The sequence below is a fragment of the Lampris incognitus genome, chromosome 2 (genome assembly GCF_029633865.1).
Source record: "Lampris incognitus isolate fLamInc1 chromosome 2, fLamInc1.hap2, whole genome shotgun sequence".
In the NCBI taxonomy this organism is placed as follows: Eukaryota; Metazoa; Chordata; class Actinopteri; order Lampriformes; family Lampridae; genus Lampris; species Lampris incognitus.
In genome coordinates this window covers 132,747,592-132,772,781 of record NC_079212.1, presented here as the reverse complement: position 1 = coordinate 132,772,781, position 25,190 = coordinate 132,747,592, and the positions used below count along the sequence as shown (strand labels likewise).

Here is a 25,190-nt window from a genome sequence, read left to right as displayed (position 1 = left end):
CAGTCTGCCTTTAGTTGTCCTCAACCAAGGAAAATCTCCCAAAAGAGAGAGAGAGAGAGAGAGAGAGAGAGAGAGAGAGAGAGAGAGAGAGAGAGAGAGAGAGAGAGAGTAGGGGTTACACCCCGTCTACCCACAACCACCCTAACACCAACTCATTTTCCCTCTCAACTCGTCTTCCCTCTTCCTGACATGGTTTATATTTATTAAAAGGTGGGCCGGGCATATCGCCCCTTGATGAAATGCAAAAACACAGGGGTGTGTGTGTGTGTGCGTGTTACATGGTATACCAAGGAAGAAAGAGGGGAAAAAGAGGGGGAAGGAGGCATACCTTCCCGAATACAGAAAGGAAGGACAGTGGAGGGAAAAATGCAAAAAGCCACAAAGATGAGATGATGACAGAAAAATGAGCATATGAATTCAGCAGCTGAGGGGAGACAGTGAACCAGAAGTCAATGCAGACCGATATGAGATCAAAAAGGGAGTGAGGAGGATGAAGAGAGGAGGACGGATGAAGATACCCCTGGGATGTATGTGGTGTCGCAGCAGGCAACGACGACGATCCTTCCCGAGTCTAGAAAGACTGTTCTGGAGAGGAAACTCCTAATAGACTGATCAGCAACCCGTTCTTTCTGATGGCTATACCGTAGAGCTGAGATGAAACACAGAGAGATGAGGATGATGGAGACGAGGATGAAAGAAAAGATGGAAAGAAGGAAAAAAGACGAGGGGGGAAAAAGAGAGGAAGACAGAAAAGGTATGAACAAAGATGGACGGGGACAAAATGTTGACCAAGAGTGACCAATGGCATAAGAACATGAGAGAGGAGAGAGAGAGAGAGAGAGAGAGAGAGAGAGAGAGAGAGAGAGAGAGAGAGAGAGAGAGAGAGAGAACGGAGAGAGAGAGCGAGAGAACAGAGAGAGAGAGCGAGAACAGAACGAGAGAGCGAGAGAACAGAGAGAGAGAGCGAGAGAACAGAGAGCGAGAGCGAGAGAACAGAGATGCGAGAGCAAGACAGAACGAGAGAGCGAGAGAATGGAGGCAGCATAAAAAGCAGGTATTGTAAATTACTGGAGGAGAAGAGACGATCCTAAGCAAAAAACAGAGTGAGCTGAAGAGAGACCCCCCCTCCCCCCTCCCCCAAACCTGGCTCGGGCTGTGCTTTGTCCTGATAACCAGTGACAGCCACGCACACAGAGAGTGCTTTCACATACACACATGAACGCACAAATACACACCCCATGAGCCCCTCAAACACCGTGGCTTTGGTCTGCAATCTCTGGTATTCTCTACTCAAGAGTGTGTGTGTGTGTGTGTGTGTGTGTGTGTGTGTGTGTGTGTGTGTGTGTGTGTGTGTGTGTGTGTGTGTGTTTTCTATTGGTTGCCTGGGTACCGGCCAGGGTAAACACAGAGTGCCAGAATGTCACGGTCCGGGGCCTTCACACCTCCATCACAAATAACCCTGCCAGCCACACAGAGTGTATGTGTGTGTGTGTGTGTGTTCTGTGTGTGTGTGTGTAAGTAAGAGAAACAGCGAGACAAAAAGAAAGCCAGAGAGCTTGTTTTTTGTGCAAGCATATTTGCTTGCTTACACACACACACACACACACACACACACACACACCACACACACACACACACACACATTTATTTTTATTTGTGTGCGTATGTTGAAGGAAGTAAGGAATGTTTGGGAATGTGGATGTGTGTATTCTTATGCTTGGCTGTGAGCGCAGCCTATATGGAGCCTGTCCTAATGGGAAACAGGCCAGAGAGAAACACAGAGAGAGAGAAGGTCATGCTTCAGGCCCTACTTGTTTTAAACTATCGCAGTGCACTTCTCGCTGGCCTTCCAGCCTATGCAACCACCCAACCACTGCCAAGAATCCACAACGGCACTGTGCACTTGAATTTCAACCTGCCAATAAGTCGTCTCTCGCCCCGATGACTTCTCTCTTCCAGGGCCACCTTCATCCTTGGATGGCCCTGGCCATGACTGTGATGCTGACTTGAGGCATTGTCCAGGTCATTTGCGTTGTGAATCCCCCCACTATTCATGTCACTATGGGTGAGCTACCTGTTGCACACTTACACTACCTGAAATGGACATGATGTGCATTCTCTGATATGATGTGATCACTATGCAGCGTTTTGATGCCTGCAGGCTGATACAGGAACATATATCTGACTTTGCTGACACGCTTGTAATTTCAATAAAAGCATGTGCTAAATGAGAAAATGTAAAATACCTCAACGCGAGCATGAGAACACATGCAAGCACGCACGGGTGTTCTTTTCTTTGTGTATGTGTGCATGCATCCAGCATCCAAAAGGTTGCTACTAGGGCTGCGTGATATGTCGTTTCAGCATCATCTCCTCGGTGTGCACATGCACAACAGTCCCATCGCAGGACATGCGATGCAGTAAGGCAAATTAACTCAAACACCTCAGATTTTTGCTGCTTGATACGGAAGAAAAACTGGCATGGTTGTCATTTTCCATGACTCATCTACAAGAGAAGTCTGTCTGATATGATTTACTGTGATTTAAGGGTTCTTGGATATGCGGAGTTTGTTGCTACTGAGTAACCTGCAGGCTCTGCACGCACAGCGAACCACCAATCACAGTCACTCTTGATCAGTTTATCAAACAGCCAAGTAGGCCCGGCTAGTCGTCGACCACAACCCCGAAACCGAGCAAGGACCAGGAGAGAAACACCGAAAAGGAAGATTTGGTTGCAAAAAGAAAAGCAACATCAGTTCTAAAACTTAAAATCATCTTCAAGACCAGGTGCTCCTTTTGTTTTTCTTCTCTCGTTCATTATCTATATTGTGGTGTAGTGCAGACCACATATTGTGGATTTTGGACAGCGCATATTGTGGAGCGTTTATTTCCACCCCGTATCAGGATGCGTGTTTGTCCGCTTGTTGATCCTTCTCCGCCTGCTGTGCGCCGGGCGGGTGCACACACAAGTTTTCAGCTCTCACGGTAGGATCAGACTCAGATGGCCGCATATTAATATTAAAAACCAAAATCTCTACAAGCGGTAGCCTGGAGAGGATTGTGTTTTGTAATACAGGTGTGTGTGTGTGTCTGTCCACTACTAATCTCACGTGCTACTGGGCCTGTCAGTCTAGTAATTCTGATGTACGGTGACGACTGTATGATCAAGGACCTCTTGTTTAATCTGCAATGTAAGAAGTGTTTGACGACACAGTTGGCTGCTGAACCTCTCCCGGGTTTTGCTCGGCACCCGGGCCAGAGGCGGGGAGACTCGCCTAACGGAGATCTGCACGAGTGCACTCTTCTAGTTTTGTTATTACTTTTATTTTCTATGCAGACGCATTCCCCTACCAAATCACCCCAATCATTCCGGTATGATTAATTTTTTCCAAACGGGGCTGTTCAAGTCACCTGGTGAAAACGCCTGTATATCTTTCACGCTGCAATATATAATCGCACAAAATCAATACGGCAACGCGAGTCTTTTCCCAATATCGGGCAGCCCTAGTTGCTACGTTCAAAACGAAATGCGGCCTCAGACAACAAGTAATCACTGGTAGAAACCTAGGAAAAGAGGAAAGGGAGGAGGAGGAGGAGGAGGGAGTTGACACCATTTAAGAGAGAGGGAGGGAGAAGGAAAGGGGGTGCAGAATTTATCAGGAGGGGGAAATTTATCACTCGAGTCACGACGTTGCACGGCCCGCAGACATGCAAAATATACCTGAATGCAGAGAGGCTGAGACAGACAGGGAAGTGGCGTTATACAGATACAGATACAGAGAGAGAGAGAGAGAGAGAGAGAGAGAGAGAGAGAGAGAGAGAGAGAGAGAATATAGGCAAGGCATGTGAAAAAAGAAGCAGACCCACAAATCTCAATCAAGTGAAACACGGCCTTTATTGCCGGGGTGAATTTATGCCTCGCTCCGCAGCAAAACAAATGTGTAAGCACATCTTAACATAGCCCAACCACCCAGACATCCTAGAGTGCTCATCAAGTCTCGGGCTGGGAACAACACTTTTTTTTTCTCTCTCGTGGCGTTTGGAAGAGTGTAAAACCGAAGAGGGAAGTGAGCAAAGACGAGGGAAGAGGGCGAGGTGAGTCAGTTCCTCCACCTACCAGGAAGGAGAGAAAGACAGGAAAAGGCTTGAGGAGCCCCGTATTTGAAGTTAGGGCTTACAAAGCATCAGGACCTGCCCTTTACCGTTCCCTACCTCCCTTCTTCTCTTCCCGCATTTTTTTTTCTAAAGCTTTCCGCCCTTATCCTCGTCTCCTTTTAGCAAAGAAACTGTTGCTCTTCCCGCAATTTCCTGCCTGGTGGCGCCCGATGCGACATGTTTGTTTGCCCTGCCGTTGGAGGCATCGCTGATCTATGCATGTTTGATTTGGAAATGTCGCTCATTATGTTCCTTCCATGCTTATCGCCTCCCTCGCTCTTTCTTCTTCTCCTCAACCCTTTCTCTCCTCTGTTTCTCCCCCTTTCTCTGTCTCTGGTGCAAACTATGGTGTTTGCATAAACATTAGACTTTCTACTTCTGGTTTACCCCCACCCCACCCCACCCCGACTTGCCTATTTTCCCAGGACCACAAAGAAGAACTCATTTCAGACAATGCCACTGGTTGAGCCGGTTACAGATGGGCAAGACAGTGGCGGCTAAGCCCTTGTGAGCCAACGAGGAAGAAAGGACTTGTTGGCAACACACCAGTGTTCTTAGTTGTCATGGCAACTTGAGAGTCAGATGCTAAAGGAGATGGCAGCGGAGGAGCTTGAGAGACAGAAACACGAAGAAGAGAAATTGGGAGGGCGTGAGAGACAGTGACATACATGGAGGAAGAGACACATGAGGGGAAGGAAAGGGAAGGGCAGAGAAAGGAAGGAAGGGGAAGAGAGGGGGAGAGGGAGAGAAAGACAACACTGTGAGGAGGATGGGTGAAAATGTGGCTTTGAAAATAGGGGCCGGTCTAGGGCCGCTTGTATTCCTCGTTCCTCATCTCCCGCGGGTTGTTTTTTTTACGTAGGTGTGTCAGTAGGTTCACAGCAGCTGACAGCGAGCATCTAACCTTTCAAACTTCCATTTTTGCCTTGCGGTTGGGATAACGGATGGGCGGATGGATGAATAACGAAGCAAAATAAATTGAAAAACCCAAACAGCATCCAGTCAGACATCACCTCTAATCACCTAATCACCTCTAACTACATATGAGAACGTGTATCTGGCCTTCCATCAGTGTGGATACGGGCCCGTTCCCATCCCGGCAACAGCGTTCGGCTGCACGGAGAGGAGAGGCTAAGAGCCGAGTCAGAGGGCCACTCCAAGGCAGGAGGACGGGGCGTAGTTATTTTGACTGCCGTTTCAATTAAAGACTGAGTTATGGCATCGCAAAGACAGACAATTTTAGATCTAAAAAGAAGCCCAAAACACACACACGTGTGAACACACACTCTTCATGTTCTGAGTGCAGCCTAAGTCATTCCCACAATACCAGAAAACACACTAACAAATGGTCCATAGGAAGAGGAAGTCAGCCATTCCCCCCCTTCCCCAACAAAATACACCACAGGCTGCTTCTCTTACACAGACACACACACACACACACACACACACAGACGCGCAAACATCAAAGGCATGACTGATGGGGTGAAAGGGTTAGAAAAGACAGAGATGGGACGAGGAGAGGAGAGGAGAGGAGAGGAGAGGAGAGGAGAGGAGAGGAGAGGAGAGGAGAGGAGGGGAGAAGAGAGGAGAGGCGAGGAGGGATAAATCTAGCCTACAGGAAGAGTTGTACTTTTTGAGGAATCGAGAGCACATTCAGCACAACTAATGGCCATGCAGCTAAAAGATGGGTGATGAATGATCACAGTTTGTGTGTGTGTTTGTGCACCCGTGTTCTCATAACGTTCTCATGTTTACACTTTTGAGCATGAAAAAGACATCAGATTTTATATATATATATATATATATATATATATAATAATTATATATGATATATAATAATTATATATATGATATATAATAATTATATATAATATACATATACATATGTATATGTATGTATATATATATATGGATTATAGTGTGTGTGTGTGTGTGTGTGTGTGCTGGGATTAAAATGCAAAAAAATACTCAACAACATAACTTTCAAGCTGACCCTTGTTTCTTTCTGAATCGCAAAGCTTATCAGATTTAGAAGCACTTTATTTTTTACTTTTCAACCCCTTTTTCTCCCCAGTTGTATCTGACCAATTACCCCACTCTTCCGAGCCGTCCCGGTCTCTGCTCCACCCCCTCTGCCGATCCGAGGAGGGCTGCAGACTACCACATGCCTCCTCCGATACATGTGGAGCCGCCAGCCTCTTCTTTTCACCTGACAGTGAGGAGTTACACCAGGGGGACGTAGCGCGTGGGAGGATCACGCTATTCCCCAGGTTCCCTCTCCCCCCTGAACAGGTGCCCGGGCCGACCAGGGGAGGCGCTAGTGCAGCGACCAGGACACATACCCATATCCGGCTTCCCACCCACAGACACGGCCAATTGTGTCTGTAGGGACGCCCGACCAAGCCGGAGGTAACATGGGGATTTGAACCGGCGATCCCTGTGTTGGTAGGCAACAGAATACACCGCCACGCCACCCGGACGCCCACCGCATTTGATTTTAATTCAAGGTCAGATGTCCTGAACAACTGGCGACAACAAAATAGCATTTAATCAACTCACTTATAACTTTTGTTCTAAATTATTACTTTTATAATGTTCTGCCAAGACCCGCCCGACTCCGCCTCTGATTGGCTGTAACCCTTAACAACTCACGTACCGGCAGGCTACTCATTACTGCCATTTATGGTCATGCTAGTTTCTCTCCTCTCCTCTCCGTGTTTCAGCAAGGGTGGGGCTCAGCACACTCACACACACACACACACACACACACACACACACACACACACACACACACACACGGGGCAGAGCAGAAGGGAGACAGTGAACCCGGTGAAGTGAGGATGTACAGTTGACGACAACTACACTCATTATGTTACTGTAAGTGCAATATGAGCTTCACACCACTCCCAAAGCAAATTCTCCCGTCTAACTTTAACACCCGAACTCGGCAGCGACAACACACAACATAGAAAGTCTACACTTCATAATGTCCTGTATTCATAACACGAGGTGTGGCCTGGCTCCGGACTGACTTTGAGAAGCGCTGTTCTAAGTAAACGGTTTGAAAGTTTTATTCATAATACCCCCACAATTTTGTGTCCACACATGAGATTATCCTGAAATCTCAGGAATATATTGTGCATCCACCATGTCCAGTAATCTGAACTAATTAAACACGGGGAAACACATGGCCATTGTTTTGTATTCAAAGCAATTCTAAATCAAAAGCTTTATGTCTGAAACTGCGCTTTAAACACCCTCTTTACAGGACACCTCCTACTGCCAGTGCCAACCTCTTATTGTACGTTTAATCACACTCTTCATTTCCCCTTCCTCCTTTCCCTTTTCTCTCACCCTTCTCTTTCTCTACATCTGTCACTCTCCTTCTGTCTCTCCATCACCACAGGCCTCTCCTGTTTATGCATCCGCTTCCCCTCGAGCCCTTCCTGGCTCAGTGTGGGCTAGCCGCTGCTTTCCCAATGTCTTGCAAATGGGAGTGTTAATCCGCTAGCATTAGCTCTCTGAGGCATAAAATCTGGGGCCCCGAGATCTTTTGAACAAGCTTGGTGGCTATGGTCAGCGTGCTAGCGCTACAGCTCCGGGGCTCCGAGCCTCCCCACAACCAGAGTTGAGGGACGAGATAAGAGGAGGGTAATTGGATAAAGGCTGACCAATTAACAAGGACCTGTGACTCAGGCTGGCCAACCAGGGGCTCTAATCAGCATAGAGATAACAGACGCAGCTGGACCACAAACATAATGAGAACTAGGAGAATTAAGTGCGCCTTTGAATATGCTTGTGTGTGTGTGCGTTGTGTGTATGTGTGTGGTCAAGCAAAAACACGACTGTCAATCAGGCAGAGCGGTGGATTTTCATCCAATCATAAACCCCTTGAAAAGGTATTTGAGCATGTGTGTTTGTTCCAATAACTATGACTCTTTTTTGTTTTGTTTTTTTTTCTTATTATGAGATGTTTTTTTCTCCATGTGTACGCACCCACTTGCATATATATATATACTCTGGCAATAGACAAACACACAAAATCCCACTTGTTATGCCTCACGCGTCACTCCCTGCAGCTGCCGCTTGGCGAAATTGATATTAGCTTTTATGCTAATGTAGCATTTGGCTGTGTTGAAACAAGGCGGTGGTTCCATAGCCAGCCATTCATCCAGCCCTGCTGATGGCAGTAGGGACCAGGACAAGAGTACAACAGCACGGTACACAAGATGTTCTTCAAGACGAAAGAAAGCCACTTTATTTTGTCATTGTATTCTTACAACGAATTGTATTCTTAAAATGAATTTGTTGTCTGCATTTAAGCCATCTTATTGTGATAGCAGCAGTGGGCAGCTGCAGCACCCGGGGACCAACTCCAGTTCTTCTTTCCATTGCCTTGCTCAGGGGCACGGACAGGAGTATTAACCCTAACATGCATGTCTTTTTGATGGTGGGGGGAAACCGGAGCACCCGGGGGAAACCCACCACGCAGACACGGGGAGAACATGCAAACTCCACACATACAGGACCTGGGACAGCCTGGGGTTCGAACCAGGACCTTCCTGCTGTGAGGCAACGGTGCTAACCACTGGGTCGCCGTGCTGCCCTGAAGAGTCACACATCAAGACACCAGACACAGAAAGTTGATAGAAGGATATTCTTTGTCAAAAGCCGGAGAAGGAGCGAGGAGTGGGGGTGAAATGGTGTGTGAGAGAGTGAATCACTGTTCTTTTTTCGTACACGTACCGCCTGCGTATGGGTATGCCCAAGAGTTAACACGCCAGCCAAAAATATACAAATATTAAAGGTCACCCGATCTAAGCATTGCTCAGCGAAGGACTCTAGATTCAAGGCGGCCGGTAGAGAGGGGGAAAGGGCAGACGCGTAGAAGGGAACCAACCAGAAGGGGTTTGGACACTCACCTCAGAGATGTTGACGCGTCCCTCCTGGAAAGAGCAGTCATTGGCATTCTGGGTACACATGTGGCGGTATTTACACCAGTGGCAAGGGAACGAACCGTTCACACAGGACAGGCAGCTGAAAGAGAGGGGGCAGGCATGGCAGTACAGTGATTAGGTTCGAGTTCCTATACAGTGACGAAAGCATCAGCAAAGACGTAGGAGACATGGCCCGCCGCTGCATTGTTTTAAAAGACCAAACGCTCGAGCGGCTTTGAACATCGGTCATAAAATGTAATAGATGATCTGACACGCAGTGCATCTGGTGAGGGTTCATGGTGTCTGTGTCACTGACAGATTGACTGTTGACTGACAAACTTTCATTGTACTTTCTCTGTGTGAATTTATTTTGTGTCCAGGGTCTTATTGGTCTCTTAAGAGAGACAATATTACAGCCCCCCCTTTGCTCCCCAATTGTACTTGGCCTATTACCCCACTCTTCCGAGCCGTCCCGGTCGCTGCTCCACCCCCCTCTGCCGATCCGGGGAGGGCTGCAGACTGCCACATGCCTCCGCCGATACGTGTGGAGTCGCCAGCCACTTCTTTTCACCTGACAGCGAGGAGTTTCACCAGGGGGACGTGGCACGTGGGAGGATCATGCTATTCCCCCCAGTTCCCCCTCCCCCCTGAACAGGCACACCTACCGACCAGAGGAGGCGCTAGTGCAGCGACCAGGACACATACCCACATCCGGCTCCCCACCCGCAGACATGGCCAATTGTGTCTGTAGGGACGCCCGACCAAGCCGGGGGTAACATGGGGATTCGAACTGGCGATCCCCGTGTTGGTAGGCAATGGAATACACCGCCATGCTTACCCAGGACAACATTATATCTTAAACAGCATTTGATGGAAAAGAAGGAAAGAAATAAATAGGATATAGAAAAGTTAGAGATGGTATAGAAAAGTAAAACATATCTACCCTTTGGTACATCATCATCATCATCACTCCCCTCTGGAAACTATGCTCCATTCACTTTCTCTCTTAATGTCTTTTCCTAGTCATCATATGATGTCTTCTGTGTTGTGCTGGGTTTATTATTTGCCCCCGAATGCAGTCTTTCTGCTGTGTGTCCGTTATTCCCTATTTACCCTCTCTAACTTTTCATCCGGCAGTACTCCATCCCATCTGTCAGCTACTTTAACCTCTTTCACTCCCTGTATTCATCACCCTCCACTCCGGAGTCTGTCCTCCGCCGGCCTCCACACACTCAATGGCCACACTCACAATCAGCCGGCTCTCTGCATAGATTTCCCCTCATTCCCAAGTTCTATACCTCCGCTGTTGAGCTTCTATCCATCCATTCACCCCGAGAGTCTTTAATTCCCTCCCTCTCTCACTCCATCCATCTCCTTTCATTACCTGCTGTCTGGTTTTAAAAGGCTCTGCCCTGTCCTTTGTCTAAAGCGCTCTTTTATCCGTGGGGCTGAGAGAGACCAGCCATTTTAATTTCACCTGCGTCAGGCCCAAACTGAGGCGAGGTGCTGAGAGACGGGGCGAGACGGAGAGGGGTGAAGAGGGGGGGGGCGGGGGGATCAAAAGCAGGTGGATTTCCCTGGGAGAGACACTGGGTATCATGGGAGAGAGTAAGCCAAAGAAAGAAAGACATGGGGGAGACGGACTTTTTCTATGTGCTTGTGTGTGTGTGTGTGTGTGTGTGTGTGTGTGTGTGTGTGTGTGTGTGCTTGTGTCTGTGTATGTGTGTGTGTGTGTGTGTGCATGTGTGCGTGTGTGTGTACAGAAAATGTGTTTGCTTCAAGCAGTTTTTCCTTGGTCGCTGGCCCTCTCACTTGCCATGGGGTTTGTCAAATGAGACACAGCTGCTCACATGACATGTCCCACCATATCCAATATCGCCATTATTAGTTATGAACGAAATGATCGTTTCATGAGAAGGATTATTACTCGCTTCGTGTTGAAGAAAAAAAAATCATCTCTAGGTCTTTTAATTGTCATTTCTGATTTTATTGTTTATGTGAGCACATCTTCATTAAAAAAAGAATTATAAATCCCGCTTTTCCACTTCATGCAGACAAAGCGGTCCAGAGCCAGAACAATGACAGTGTGCGGAGAGATGCTCAGCACGCCAACTGATTTGTATTCAACATTTGGCAGGAATAAATTCACGCATCTGTCCGAATCGATATCAGCAAGCTTCCAACGAGCCTACGAGTACGCTTCAGCCCATCTAAAATGGAAACTACCCTTCGCCTTATCCGCATGAAAAATGAGGCCTTTAACTCTTCAGCTCTGAGATGGGGCCCACGTGTGAATCCATCAAATCCGACATGGCTTCATTTGGATCAATTAGGCCTGCTTGTTTAATAGGTGTGCTCTTTAAGCGATCGTTTCCAGCCAAGACCCCTCCTTTCGAGCGAGATCAGAGGCTGGAGCTTAATTCAATCCCACCGCCGCTTTAATTGACCAATTTAGCATTGTGCTGAGAGAAGCTGCCCATTTAGAATGAGGGATGGGTGGCTTAGGAAATAACAGGCCTCTTAATCCCATAGAAGAGCAAGTGGGAGATTTGTAAATGTTTACCACAAATGGAGGTAAAGTGATTAGGCTACGCGAGGCTAGGTTAGCATAATGTGCACGGCCACATGAAGAAGAGTAGGGGCTTTTGGCTGGAGTATGTTGTTTTCAAACCACTGGAAACATACGGGAACGAGAGGCATTTCTGAGCGGAACAAATCAACCAAATATATTATTTCTGTAAAACAAAACAAACCCGGGGCGAGTCGGCCACGCGGCTTGTTAGAATTCATTATAAATGACAATCAGCGCTACAATTACAAAGACTCTTTGGGGGCGCCAACTTAACGCAGCAGGTTGCCGGTATCAGACAACCGGTAGTACAATTCCAAACCAAAACCAAACACTGGTCAAATGTACACATCTGTCACAAATCCTGCATAATCCCTTCCTTTATCTCACTTTTATCTTTTATTCATGTCAAATCAACCTTGTTAGGGTACCAGTGACAGATATAACAAGCGGAATATCAGCATGCGACCACCCCCCACTTCCAATGCTTTTTATTATTAACACCCTCATAGAGGAAAAAACACACACACACACACACACACACACACACACACACACACACAAAAAAGAGCAGACACTTCTTTCAAAACATCAATGATCATGTGAGCCACCCAAGGCCAGTTGTAGGCCCCGTCTGACAACCCCCTACTGCACGCTTCTTTTGGTTCCTCGAAGTAACGACGGACCTCGCCATGCCCCCCCACCCCCCACCCCCCAGAATCTCCAAAGCTCTCTTTCAGTCTTGACGTTAAACCTTTCAAGGAGGTCCACCACCCACCCAAAACGATTTGGGGGGTGGGGGGTGGGTGCTTTGATAATTCTATTTAAAGAAGTGGCTTTTTTTCCTTTTTTTTTTTTTTTATTCAGGCCCTCTAGTCGTTCCCCTCTCGCCCCTTTCTACCGGAGCCCTCAAAGACATTTGGAGGCTGCAGACACGCTCCCCGTATGGTGACGCTGGTGATGCTTATTTAATTCACTTACATTCACATGCTAATCGAGCAATGCTAGCTTTGATGCAGTTGTGGGTTTTTTTTTTATCTGTTACACAATAGGCTGTGATTTTCTCCTCTCTCCTGGTTCATTTGGGAGCGCAAGGTAAAATCCCCACCTCTTTGAGGGGTGTGCTTAAAACCCCTGCACTTGCCACATTAGTTATTTATTGGCTCCGATTAATTTCGAAGAAGTGGAGATGAATGATTTAAACTGTCCTCAGGATTAATCTATCCTGTCATTGCTGGATGTCTTCAACGTTTTCCAGGATGGCTGGAGAAGAGTATTAGACCAGGACCAGACAGTAACTCGGGGCTGTATTTGGTTCTGCAGGTGTACATTTGTTCATGTCCGTCCACTCTGGTAATCTCAGTGAATATGCAAACAGGAAGGTCACATGTGGTGTTGTAACTGGCCGTGAACGGAACAAAGGAGAATGGTTAAAACCTTTGTTAAACACTGATCTGCTCGGGGGCGTCCGGGTAGCGTAGCGATCTATTCCGTTGCCTACCAACACGGGAATCGCCGGTTCGAATCCCCGTGTTACCTCCAGCTTGGTTGGGCGTCCCTACAGACACAATTGGCCGTGTCTCCAGGTGGGAAGCCGGATGTGGGTATGTGTCCAGGTCACTGCACTAGCACCTCCTTTGGTTGGTTGGGGCACCTGTTCAGAGGGGAGGGTGGAACTGGGGGGAATAGTGTGATCCTCCCACGCGCTACGTCCCCCCTGGCGAAACTCCTCACTGTCAGGTGAAAAGAAGCGGCTGGCAACTCCACATGTATCGGAGGAGGCATGTGGTAGTCTGCAGCCCTCCCCGGATCGGCAGAGGGGGTGGAGGAGTGACTGGGAAGATGTGGAAGAATGATGTAATTGGCCGGATACAATTGGGGAGAAAAGGGGGGGGAAATTTAAAAAAAAAAAACAAAAAAACAAAACAAAACAAGTTTTGCTCTAGCTTCACAAGGTTGGTGCTTTCAAACCTCAGGCAAACTGCATTTCCGTTTACTGCATCTTTCCCTCCATCCATCCACGGCTCTTTACGTTCATCTATACTAAAAGCCGCACTCTCTACATTTCCCTCCAAGTGGGGGTCGAGATTAAATTCAATACACTTATACCACCTTCATCCATGAGCTACATTACTTTATTAACACCACCAGTCACACAACAAATGACCTCGTCATTGCATAGGCCAAATTAGCCCCAGTGAGAAAAGGTGCTTCCTATCACCTTGCATAGAAATTTGAACACCGGTTCACTGCCAGACTATCCACCCGATCTTAAATAAATGGGAAGCTTTGGAATGAGAAAAAGCATGTGAAAATATTTAATTAAGGAGCAATCATGGCCATGGGTGATTTTCTATTTCAATCTCCACAACCCTTAAACTGAAACAGTGGGATTTCTAATTAGATTAATACCGCTATGCAAATTTATGGCATTTTTAAAAGGCAAGGCCCCCAAACGTAATCAGTTGAGTAAATAAGAGGAGAGGGGTGTGTATGTATGTGTGTGTGTTTTCGGTTTGGGGGTGGTGGCTGATGGTATTTGGGGATGTCTTTGTGCAGGAGATGGCTGTGTAGTAATGGCCTCTACGAGGGGATGCGTCAATGTTGACTTTTTCTTTTTGTCCCAGTAAGCTACTGTTGAGCTAGCGGTACAAAGGCCCCTACTGTGGCGGGCAGCAAAGCATGAGAAAGCAAAAACTGACAAGAGGAAAAACTCGGGAAGCATCAGTAGCTGTTTGGGGTGGCCAGGGGTGCCGCCAGGGATATGACTGAGCGCCCTTTATTTATTTAATGAATCAAATAATTGTTTTATTATTTTCCTGACTTCTCTAAACATCAAACCCCTTCCTCCGCCTTCATCCCACGCTACCAGCTTGCCCAACAATCCCCTCATCAACAGCTTCTCCAATGAGGGACTCAGCTTCTTCGTTTGACAAATTTACATCTAAAATGCTCTTAGCAAAAAGGAACGTGATGCCACCATAGCTCAGATTGAACCTGTGGGCACTTTCCTGTGGACTACTTGTGGATCGCGAATCAGAGAGGTCTTTGACAAGATCTGGCCATATGCCATTGGGTAATCGGGTGGGATAAGGGGGAAGAACTAGAAATACATTTATAAAAAAAAAAATTGGAGCACCGTTGTGGCGCCCCCTCTAGTCTGGCGCCCTTAGAATCTTCGTAACATTATACCCACTTACGGCGCCACTGGGTGTGGCTAAGTTTATATAGGTAAACATTTTAGTGTATTTATGTGGTTTGATTGTGCTTGCACCAACACACACACAAAAAAAAAAGCCTGTAGCCCTTTGATTCTTAGCTCATTATAACAGAACTCATCTCTGTAAACAATGTCCAGGCGGTCTGGAAACAGAGCCTTGTGTCATCATACCAATGACATTACCAGACGGATTTCATCAGACACCACACGCTGATGCCTGGGGAACACAACGGGTACCCAGGAATGACTGCCAGCTCCAAATGTGACTCTTTTCTCGGCATCTCCCTTCGCCGTCAAGTCTCGAGAGTTGCTGCAGCGCAACAAGCCAAAACGTAACTTCATTAAATGTGTCCATTACATCACTCGGAAACTGTATTAGATCAACCCAGGGAGGGGACACACCCGGTTCAGAGTAATATCTTCAGATGGGTGACCTACTTGAACTTCCTTCAGCTCTAATGTAACCCCCAAGATTAATTTATAGCGGGAGGGATGCTCTAGATTTAAAAACAACAAAATATTTTCGTGTATCCATTTATACGGCTGTTTTACACCATGTCTATGATTAGACATTTGTAGCTACAGATTAAGCTATTTGTAGCCATAATACGTCTCATATCAGATGTATCCTAAATCGGAGAAGACACAGAGGTTGGGGTGCACATCATGAGGTCCTTGTGGGAGTTGAATTAACTGTGAGTTGACATTGTAAGCCACCACACCCATAACCATCTGAGCTAATCAGTAGTGGTGCAATGGGGGATTTGTGTATGGGGATGGGGGGGAGCTGGGGTAGAGGTCATGGTAACGGATTAGGTGTCCGGGACACTCACGGCTTCAACGAGCTGTAAGTGACAGAGCGGAGAGAGGCCTATGTGAATGTGTACGTGGACAATGCTCAAAGGAGGCTCATCTAACATCTAGAGGGGGAGCGAGGTTTGAGCCCTGCGGTACCCCAGGGGCCTCCCAACCATCTGCTGCCCTGGGGCTAATACCCCGGCAGACGCTTCAGCATACCCAGGATAAACCATGGATAGAATGAAGAGAGGGGGTGGCGGGGGTATGGACGGTGGAGCATGGGTTGGTGGCATCGCTCACCTCAGCAAAGTGCACGGGGCTTGTGGTAAGTCTGACCCATGGGGTGCGGCTCCATGGGTGGTTAAGCTTTTCGGCAGAAGGCGGATTAGAAGGAGGTAAAACAGTGATTGTGCCGATAGCTGAGGGCATTTGCAGCGTGACGAGATTGAGCCGGTGAAAAAGGCCAATTAAAGATCAGCGATGAAGGGGTCTTTTATCACACACCATTACATTAAGGTGCTTTGGTATAGCTATGTAGATAAACACCAAATGCAGCTTCTGGGTGCGTAAGAGGAGCTTCAACTATTTATCATTACCAAGTGGCGGAGAGACACAAATGAATGTATGGTCTGTTGGGGAAGCATTACTGCATACTGTCATGTATAATGAATTAATCATTGGAGTATCATTAGGGTGTACAATGCGTTATGATTGTAAGACTAGAATTACCATCTCACATCCCGATCGTTTCTCATACAAGGCACATTCGATTTTTCACTCCGACAGTAACACAAGCCTCATGTGGAGGTCAGAGGGGGGTGGGATAGTATGTATATATATATATATATATATGTGTGTGTGTGTGGGGGGGGGATATTCATATCCCAACAGTATCTCTTGCGACAGTAATATGAAACAACCCAGGGGGACAGCAGAGAGATCAAGACCATTGCCCGATAGAAAAGAACGGCAAGGGTTCAATAAATAAATGTATAAACCAATAAATAATAAATAAAAAGCCATTTTGCTTTAAGAAATCTTGCAGTAGTGAGTAAAGGGACATCAAGTGAGTTTTTTCAAAGACTTGGTCTGGACACTTACGACTGGTGAACGCTGCAGTTGTAGAACACGAAGTCGACGCTGGCAAACTTCTTGCCCGTCTCCTTGGACTTGAGATAGAGCTTCACCACTCTCTTGTCACCTGCGCCACACAGACACACAAAATTCACACCTGAAATCAAAGCGCGCATTTTGTTGAAAATACGACAAATGCAAAACAAACGTGAAATTTATAAACCATTGTCGGGGAAAAAAACCAGCTCACCTTTTTTTTGGGGGGGGGGATACCCCCATTTTCTCCCAAATTGTACCCGGCCAATTTACCCCACTCTTCCGAGGCGTCCCGGTCGCTGCTCCACCCCCTCTGCAGATCCGGGGAGGGCTGCAGACTACCACATGCCTCCTCTGATACATGTGGAGTCGCCAGCCGCTTCTTTTCACCTGACAGTGAGGAGTTTCGCCATGGGGACGCAGCGTGTGGGAGGATCACGCTATTCCCTCCAGTTCCCTCTCTCCCCCAAACAGGCGCCCCGACCGACCAGAGGAGGCACTAGTGCAGCGACCAGGACACATACCCACATCCGGCTTCCCACCCGCAGACACGGACAATTGTGTCCGTAGGGACGCCCCACCAAGCTGGAGGTAACATGGGGATTCAAACCACCGATTCCCATGTTGGTAGGCAACGGAATAGACCGCTACGCTACCCGGACGCCCCACAGCTTACTTTTTTTCTTTTTTTTTTAACTTCATTTTGTACTACTTCCTCGCTTCTAGACTTCGAGTTCTATTTTCTCTACTCATTTGCATTCCTATAGTCTCATATTGGGAAAGTATTTCCATTTCAAACCACTGAAATAGCTTCAATTAAATGACATTCTATCTTATATTGTCTTATATTTGTCTCGGACCCCAACAGACACGCACAAGCTGCAGCCTGGCAGCACAGCACGCATGTCGCCCCTGCCGTGAGGCGCAAACAAAAATAGCAGTACCAATCAGAGTCTGCATGGCAGAGCTGATGAGGACTCATAATGGGGCATAATAGGGGCAGCTGAACAACTACTGAGATGTCACTTTTAACAAACCAAGTAAAAGCGCCTTCCCTGACAGTCTTTGGTGCATATACCTCACAAGATAGTTTTTTTTCCCATCTTTTTGCTGTGACAGAACTGGATATGAAACGGATGCATAAGAGACGATGGTATATTAAGGATATTTTTAAACACGGTGAATCGATGCTTTGAAAAGGAAGTTACAAGCATAACCACCTTCAGCTTGCAAAAGACCATAATGCTTGATAATGGCAATTCAAAACGCTGCTATTTTCAAACAGTAAATGCAGAGTTGTGTGTCAAGCTTTTGAAATTAGAGCGCCGAAGTGTTACCGGTGGCGACAAGTTATTTGGAAACAGCCACGTTAAGGGCGCCATTCAGTAACAATCCTGTGTATTTCTGGCCAGCACATATCACCCCGGGCGATACATAGACTATACAGACAGTCACTGGGTGGGGCTGGACTGGGAATACTTCCCAATTAATCCATCATCCGCCCAACCCAGCCCCCCTAAACCCGATATCCCTCCATCCCTCTCCGAACCTTTGTTCCTGGTGATGGGGATGACATCTCGGGCGGAGGGGGAGAAACAGTAAATGCGCCCGCCCTGGATGCGTCCCTCCGTCTCCACGTAGTCCTCGAAGGAGCAGTTGACCCCTTCAGACAGGTCGGGCACGTTGCGAGCCTGGAGCACCAGCTAGGGAAGGGGGGGGGGGGGTTGAGAGGATACAAGATCAAGTAAAGGACACAGTTTACACAGCTTGTTAGAAGATAGGACATGAAGGTTAATGAGCAGGGAAGGGTTACGAGGACGGAGGTGGGTGTGAATACGTATGTGCGAGGTAGGAGGAGAGTGTGCGAGGCAATGTATGTGTGCGCTTGCGTGCGTGTGTCACGAGGGAGTGCACGCCCGTCATAATGGCCACCATAACAGCAAGGGTAATGCGTACGAGTTAATGTGCAGACAGAAAGTGAGGCATACCGTGAGCACTCTCAACATGTTGTTACAGAGGTGCACCGTAGGTAGTTAAGGGCACAGGAAGACTATATGCATGTCATTACCTGTACATTTAACACGGATCTACAGACCTGGGGTAACACATATGACACGGTGGCAACAGCTAAGATCACATGGACGGATTCACACACCTGTCGTCTGACAACCACACACACATACCTGGACTTCAGACATGGTGACGGAGATATTTTTGGGCTGAACGCTGAGCTCCACACACTGTCTCTGGTCGGAGGCAAACCTCTGGGGCTCTCCCGCCCGCTCACACCGGTCCTTACGAGAACATCTGCAGGAGCGCGAGAGAGACAGGAGAGCAAGAGAGAGAGGGAGAGAGCATGGTAGGAGGTAAGACAAAGGCAGTGACAAAGGCATGAAGCGATAAAAAGCGGTGGAGAGACAAAAGACAGAGAACAAAGCGGTGGAGAAAGGAAGAGGGATGAGAAGAGAAATTAGAGGGAGGGAGAAGAAAGGAAAGAGAAAAGGGGAGAGAAGACATAATAATTGCTAAGTTCATATGGCTACCATGTAAACATGACAGACATGTAAAGCTGTTAAAAAGACAAACAGGATAATCACTTCTCCCCAAACGTGACTATCGGCCCTCTGCATCACCACCTTATTGGGCCTGACATGTGTGCGAGTGTAATAGTATTGACAGGGCTGCACAGCGCAACATATATGCTGTACATGCTACAAAAAATATGGTCTGCGCCATGAATGACTTTACTGCAGCAGCACCCGCGCAACACAGCTTAGCATGTGTGAGACAGAGCTGCTCATTTGTGTGAAGTGAGAGTTTGTGTGCTTGTCTGTGTGTGAGATGAACTGATGGCGCATCGCTAGTCTACTTGGTAGTTGACTTGGCGCATCGCTAGTCTACTTGGTTGTTGACTTGGCGCATCGCTAGTCTACTTGGTTGTTGACTGACTGTTGTGATATTAAAAATCACTTCCCTGACCGCGTAGACTATACAGACTGCGTAGACTATACAGACTATACACACACAACACCAATTCCCACAACGTAAACAATGACATAATTCATCTATCGTCAGGTAAGAAAATCACAGCAAGGTGAACCAGCTCATCTGGACACAGCGTTTAGTGAGAGAAACATTTCATCACTCATCTAATGTCCCTTTTCCACTGCACGGTACCGGCTCGACTCAACTCAACTCTACTCGCTTTTTTTTTTTTTTTTTGGTTTTCCATTGGGCAAAAGTTAGGAACAGTTTCTTTTTTGGTACCACCGCCGTCGAGGTTCCAAGTGAGCTGAGCTGATACTAAAAGGTGACATGAAAATACCACTATAAATAAATAAAATAAAATAAAACAAACAAAATATAAATATATGTAGTATATTTATTTAAATACAAATAAAAAAATAAAACAAACTAGTCAACATGCCCACAAATGACCAGCGGGGCTTCGCCGTGAGGGGATACTATCTGCAGTGGAAAACAAAATCCCAAAAAGTAAAGCGAGTAGTTGAATAGAGTAGAGTCCAGATGAGCCAGTACTGTGCAGTTGAAAAGGGGCATAAGTGACCTCTTCAGTCTAAACTAAGGTGTAAGGTGTCCTTGAGTGTTCTGAAAGGTGCCCACAAATAAAATCTATTATTATTATCATTATTATTATTATTATCATTATTAAACTGACTGCAGGTATCCCACCCTTATGAACAATACAGTTGCATAACGACCAAAACCAATGATCCGTATTTCACTGACCAGATTACTCTGTGGACAACCACATCAAGTTCACCAGGGAGGATGTGAAAAATTACAGGTTAGCCTTCTTAGACTGTGAAATTACAGTTGGTGATGGGGGACATTTGATTGTTGATGTTTACTGTAAACCAACACATACTTATCAGTACCTAAGGTTTGAGTCTCATCATCCCCTGGAGCACAAACCAGGAGTCATCAGGACGCTGTACCACTGAGCTGACAACATCCCCACCGACACAGCGGCCGGGGAAGAGGAGAAATCCCACATTAAACAGGCCCTGGTTAAGTGTGGTTATCCTAACAACGTTTGTCAAAGCCAGGAAGATGCCCAAACAGTGCACCAGCAGATCGAAGAGAGGAGAAGGACAACAGCTGTCTAAAGGTAAACCAGTGGTGATTTCGTATGTAGTGGGAGTGTCAGAACAGTCGAGACACGTATTTTCCAAACACCACGTCTTGGTCGCTTTCAAACCCCAAAACACACTGCACCAGAAATTGGTCTACCCCAAGGATTGGGTCCCCCAACTCAAACAGAGCAATATAGTGTACGCTGTTAAGTGCCAGGAGGATTGTCGTGATTTGTACATTGGGGGAACTGAACAGATGCTGGCCAAGAAGATGGCACCACACAGGAGAGCTAACACATCAGGCCAGGACTCTGCAGTCCACATACATCTACAGGCCAGTGGCTACTCTTTCAAGGATGAGGATGTGCACATCCTTGATAGGGGGGAACACTGGTTTGAACTGGAAGTCAAAGAGGCATCTATGGGAAAAGGGAATGACCATCCCTGAACCGAGGGGGGGGGGGCTCTAAGTGTACATCTGTCGCCATCTTACAATGCTGTGATCAAACATTCCCAAATCCTCTGTGAACAGTACACATTACCAATGTAACTCTAGTTAATGGTCACACCCATATTTGCATATGAAACTGATAGTTGGTTTCGGTCGTTATGCCACTGTATTGTTTATAAGGGTGGGGATACCTGCAGCCAGCTGAGGCTGAAGAGGTCACTTAGATGAGTGATGAGATGTTTCTCTCGCTAAACGCTGTGTCCAGATGAACTGATTCAACTTTCTTTGAACGCCATAATTCCTACGCGGTTGCCCCAGCGAGTTGAGCTAGCTAGATGGCAAGAGAAAATGAAGCGGTATTTTCAAGGGCTCGACCAAAAACCCCAAACGAGCCCGCATGGAGGACACGAAAGAAGAAATGCAAGAAGAAAAAGTGCAAAATTTGTGACATGCATGCACACACATTATACATATATTTGATGATATAAATTTACTGAGATTTGCATTGCTCATTTGAAGTGTGTTATTGATGTTTTGTATGCAGTTGTTATGTCACTGTAATTTACCATGATGGGCAAGTAAAGAAAATGTTTGTCTGAAACTATTTCTTGCTAAGGTTTGGATTTTGTGTGCCCTGTATGCAACATTAATGCCCTTTACCAGTCACGTACGTGTTTACGTGTTGAACTGCACTACTTGCGGTTGTTTTTAGAGATGCTAACAGACGTTTTATAATTCACAACTCTCAACCTCTGTTGCACCAGTGCTACGTGCAAAGAAAAGTCAACGCACAGCCCTGATGGAACTATAGGAACATCTATTCTCCCTTGCCTTGTCACTTCACGGCCTCAAACTTCTCTAGAGATCATTAAAGTTCTCCCGAACCGTAAAAATGACACAGTTCCTATCAGCGGCGTATCACCGAGGTCAGGCGTTACTCCCCCCCTCTCGTTAAGAGCCCGCAGACCGTGCGACAAACGAGTCTCCCCCCCCATCCCCCCACCCGACTCCTGTCCAAGCGGTTTTACCATTTGCCATTCATAATGCATTAGCTATAACTTCACACCGGCGCTAACAACAAGCGATCCCAGCGGTGAGGGGAAAGTGCTGACGTGGGGCCCTGGAAGGCCCCAACAATAAGTGGGAGCAAAATAAAACGCTAACTGCCTCCCCATAGCGCCCACTCAGGCCCCTCCTTAAGCTAGCCTCCACTCACACTCAGCAAGAAAACGCTGTCGCCAATCACTCCCCGGTGAGTCGCTTGCATTGTGTGTGTGTGTGTGTGTGTGTGTGTGTGTGTGTGTGTGTGGAGACACATTTCAATGAGAAATGTGCTGTTTTTTTCAGATCCAACTGGTATTTTGTGTGTGCGGAGCCCTCAGTAAAGCTTTGGCTGAAAACACCACAGGGCTAAACGTGAGCTTCCTATTAATACAGGCCCGTTCTGTCAGCGGGAGCCGGCGCTAAATTTGGCAACAACCATCAGCTCAGAATGAACGAGCCGCATCCGACACACAAGGTCAAAAGCTGCCGAAAAAGAGGGTTATCACTGGTTCAAGTCCATCGCATTGTGTGTGCGCGTGTGTGTGTGTATGTGTGTGTGTGCGCGTGTGTGTGTGCATATCTGCCTGGAGGATGGATTGGCAATGTGTTTTGTAGGTTTAATTAATACAATAAGAGATGGCATTATGCCAAATGCTTGAGGTGTTGTACGAGTAGTTTTAACATCCTGTCACCTTTCAATGGCATCTAACATTTAGCATGTGTATGTATGCGCATACACCCCTCCCAACACACACTCACACACACACACACACACACACACACACACACTTGTTTCACTATGAATATAACCTTCAGAAACCTTCTATCAGTCTTACAGCTCTGCAACACGTACACAGCTATAACTTCCAACATGATCCCTGCAGTAATCGAACCCTTATTTCGAGTCACACATGGTCCAGTTGACCATTTTCAGTACCAGAGTTGTAAAAACCAGGTCCAGAAAGTACATGTCCAAACGGTGTATTTGCTCCAACCATGTTAGTAAACCAGCTGATTTCAGTAGCTAGTTCCCCCTACCTAGCTGAGGAGCGGTGTTGACTAGAATCTGCTGGTGTCGTGCATGAGTGGAGCAAACACATGGTTTGGACTTTTAACTTCTGGACCTGGTTTTTACACCTCTATTCAGTATGATGAGCTGATCTCTGGACAAGAGGCACTAACATCCACAGATAGCTACAAGTACAGCACACTAGTTAACAGATACCCAGCGACACGCTCAAGTGTACACTTACACACACACACGCACACAATAAAGAGACACAAATGGCTGACTACCACAGGGCATTTCTCAGTCTCGGACTGTCAAGTGAAATCCTATTCATAGTCAGCTGACAGACCTTAAAAGAGGAAAAGAGTCTGCCCTTGAATGCTGCGATATACTGCCCTCAAACAGCGACTGTGTGAGCTGAGGCTGGACCCACCAGTCACCTGCACAGGTCACATCACACCCAGCTAAGTTTCGTAATGGCTTGTATGCAAAGCACATGTAAATGAAGCGTCTGCCTCGTGCGCGGTGTTATTCACATACTCGTCTAAGTTATTTCTGTCTGACTGGACGTTTAAAAGGGCTATCCAATAAGGGGCAGGTAAGGCAAAAGCTCTGTCGGCTTCTCCAATCACCATCTGTCGCGTACCTGTTCCGTCACCGGACATAAACTAGTGGTTACTGCCCCCGCAGGTCATGCGAGTATTGCAACTTGTGGACGCATGCGTCAATTTACTTTTTGGGGGCTGATTTTGGAGGACGTGCAAAAACAAGGCATCGAAGAATCCCCGTGTTACCTCCGGCTTGGTCGGGCGCCCCTACAGACACAAACCTGTGTCTGCGGGTGGGGAGCCGGATGAGGGTATGCATCCTGGTCGCTGCACTAGCGCCTCCTCTGGTCAGTCGGGGCATCTGTTCGGGGGGGAGGGGGACTGGGGGGAATAGCATGATCCTCCCATGCGCTACGTCCCCCCGGTGAAACTCCTCACTGACAGGTGAAAAGAAGCGGCTGGTGACTCCACATGTATCAGAGGAGACACGTGGTAGTCTGCTGCCCTCCCCAGATCGGCAGAGGGAGGGGGGGTGACCGGGACGAGTGGGGTAATTAATAGCCATATTGCATGCAGCCACATTCCACATAAGCGTGATCAAGTAAAGTATGTTTATTGCCTGTGGTCTAATATGTAATGGTTTAATGGGCCTCGGCACACAGGAAATGAAGCAAGAGATGCAGTCAGAGACTACCGGGGGGTAAAAAAATGGATGAGGGGAAGGAATCATGATTCTTAACAATATCGGCGTATATATGTTGTAGGAACAATGCTCCATTACAGCGATAATACTGAGCGGTCTTCTTCGTTCCTCTGAAATGCTGCCAAAATTATATTACTTACATTTGCAAATGTTTAAAAAGCATTCATTTCATTAATGTAATAAAAATGAACTCGCCCTGACTCAAGTTCGTTTCCCCGCCGTAATGGAAGACTCTTCGTCAGCAAAAGTAGAAATGAGGGAACAGCATTCGGCTCTGCAAATGTTTAAGTGGTGCTTGCCGGTGGATTTCCATCAGGTTACAGGGTGTTTGATCGCTCTCATCTAAACCATTGATTGTGAAGGTCGCTGTCTTTTTTTGGGGGGGGTCCCCCCTTTTCTCCCCAATTGTACTTGGCCAATTACCCCACTCTTCCGAGCCATCCCGGTTGCTGCTCCACCCCCTCTGCCGATCCGGGGAGGGTTGCAGACTACCACATGCCTCCTCCGATACATGTGGAGTCACTGCCCGCTCCTTTTCATCTGACAGTG

At 47.1% G+C, this 25,190-nt stretch overlaps 1 protein-coding gene across 1 annotated transcript in view; it reads right to left on the bottom strand.

The window, feature by feature from the left end:
• LOC130132195 (plexin-A1-like) overlaps window positions 1-25,190 on the bottom strand; it is a 171,377-nt gene that overhangs the window by 88,946 nt on the left and 57,241 nt on the right. The window contains exons 3-6 of the mRNA XM_056301754.1: window positions 18,973-19,096; window positions 18,339-18,492; window positions 16,781-16,880; window positions 9,078-9,192 (exon numbers count right to left, since the gene is read on the bottom strand). Of these exons, the coding sequence (XP_056157729.1) occupies window positions 9,078-9,192; window positions 16,781-16,880; window positions 18,339-18,492; window positions 18,973-19,096 (493 nt within the window). The remainder of the gene's footprint in view (window positions 1-9,077; window positions 9,193-16,780; window positions 16,881-18,338; window positions 18,493-18,972; window positions 19,097-25,190) is intronic.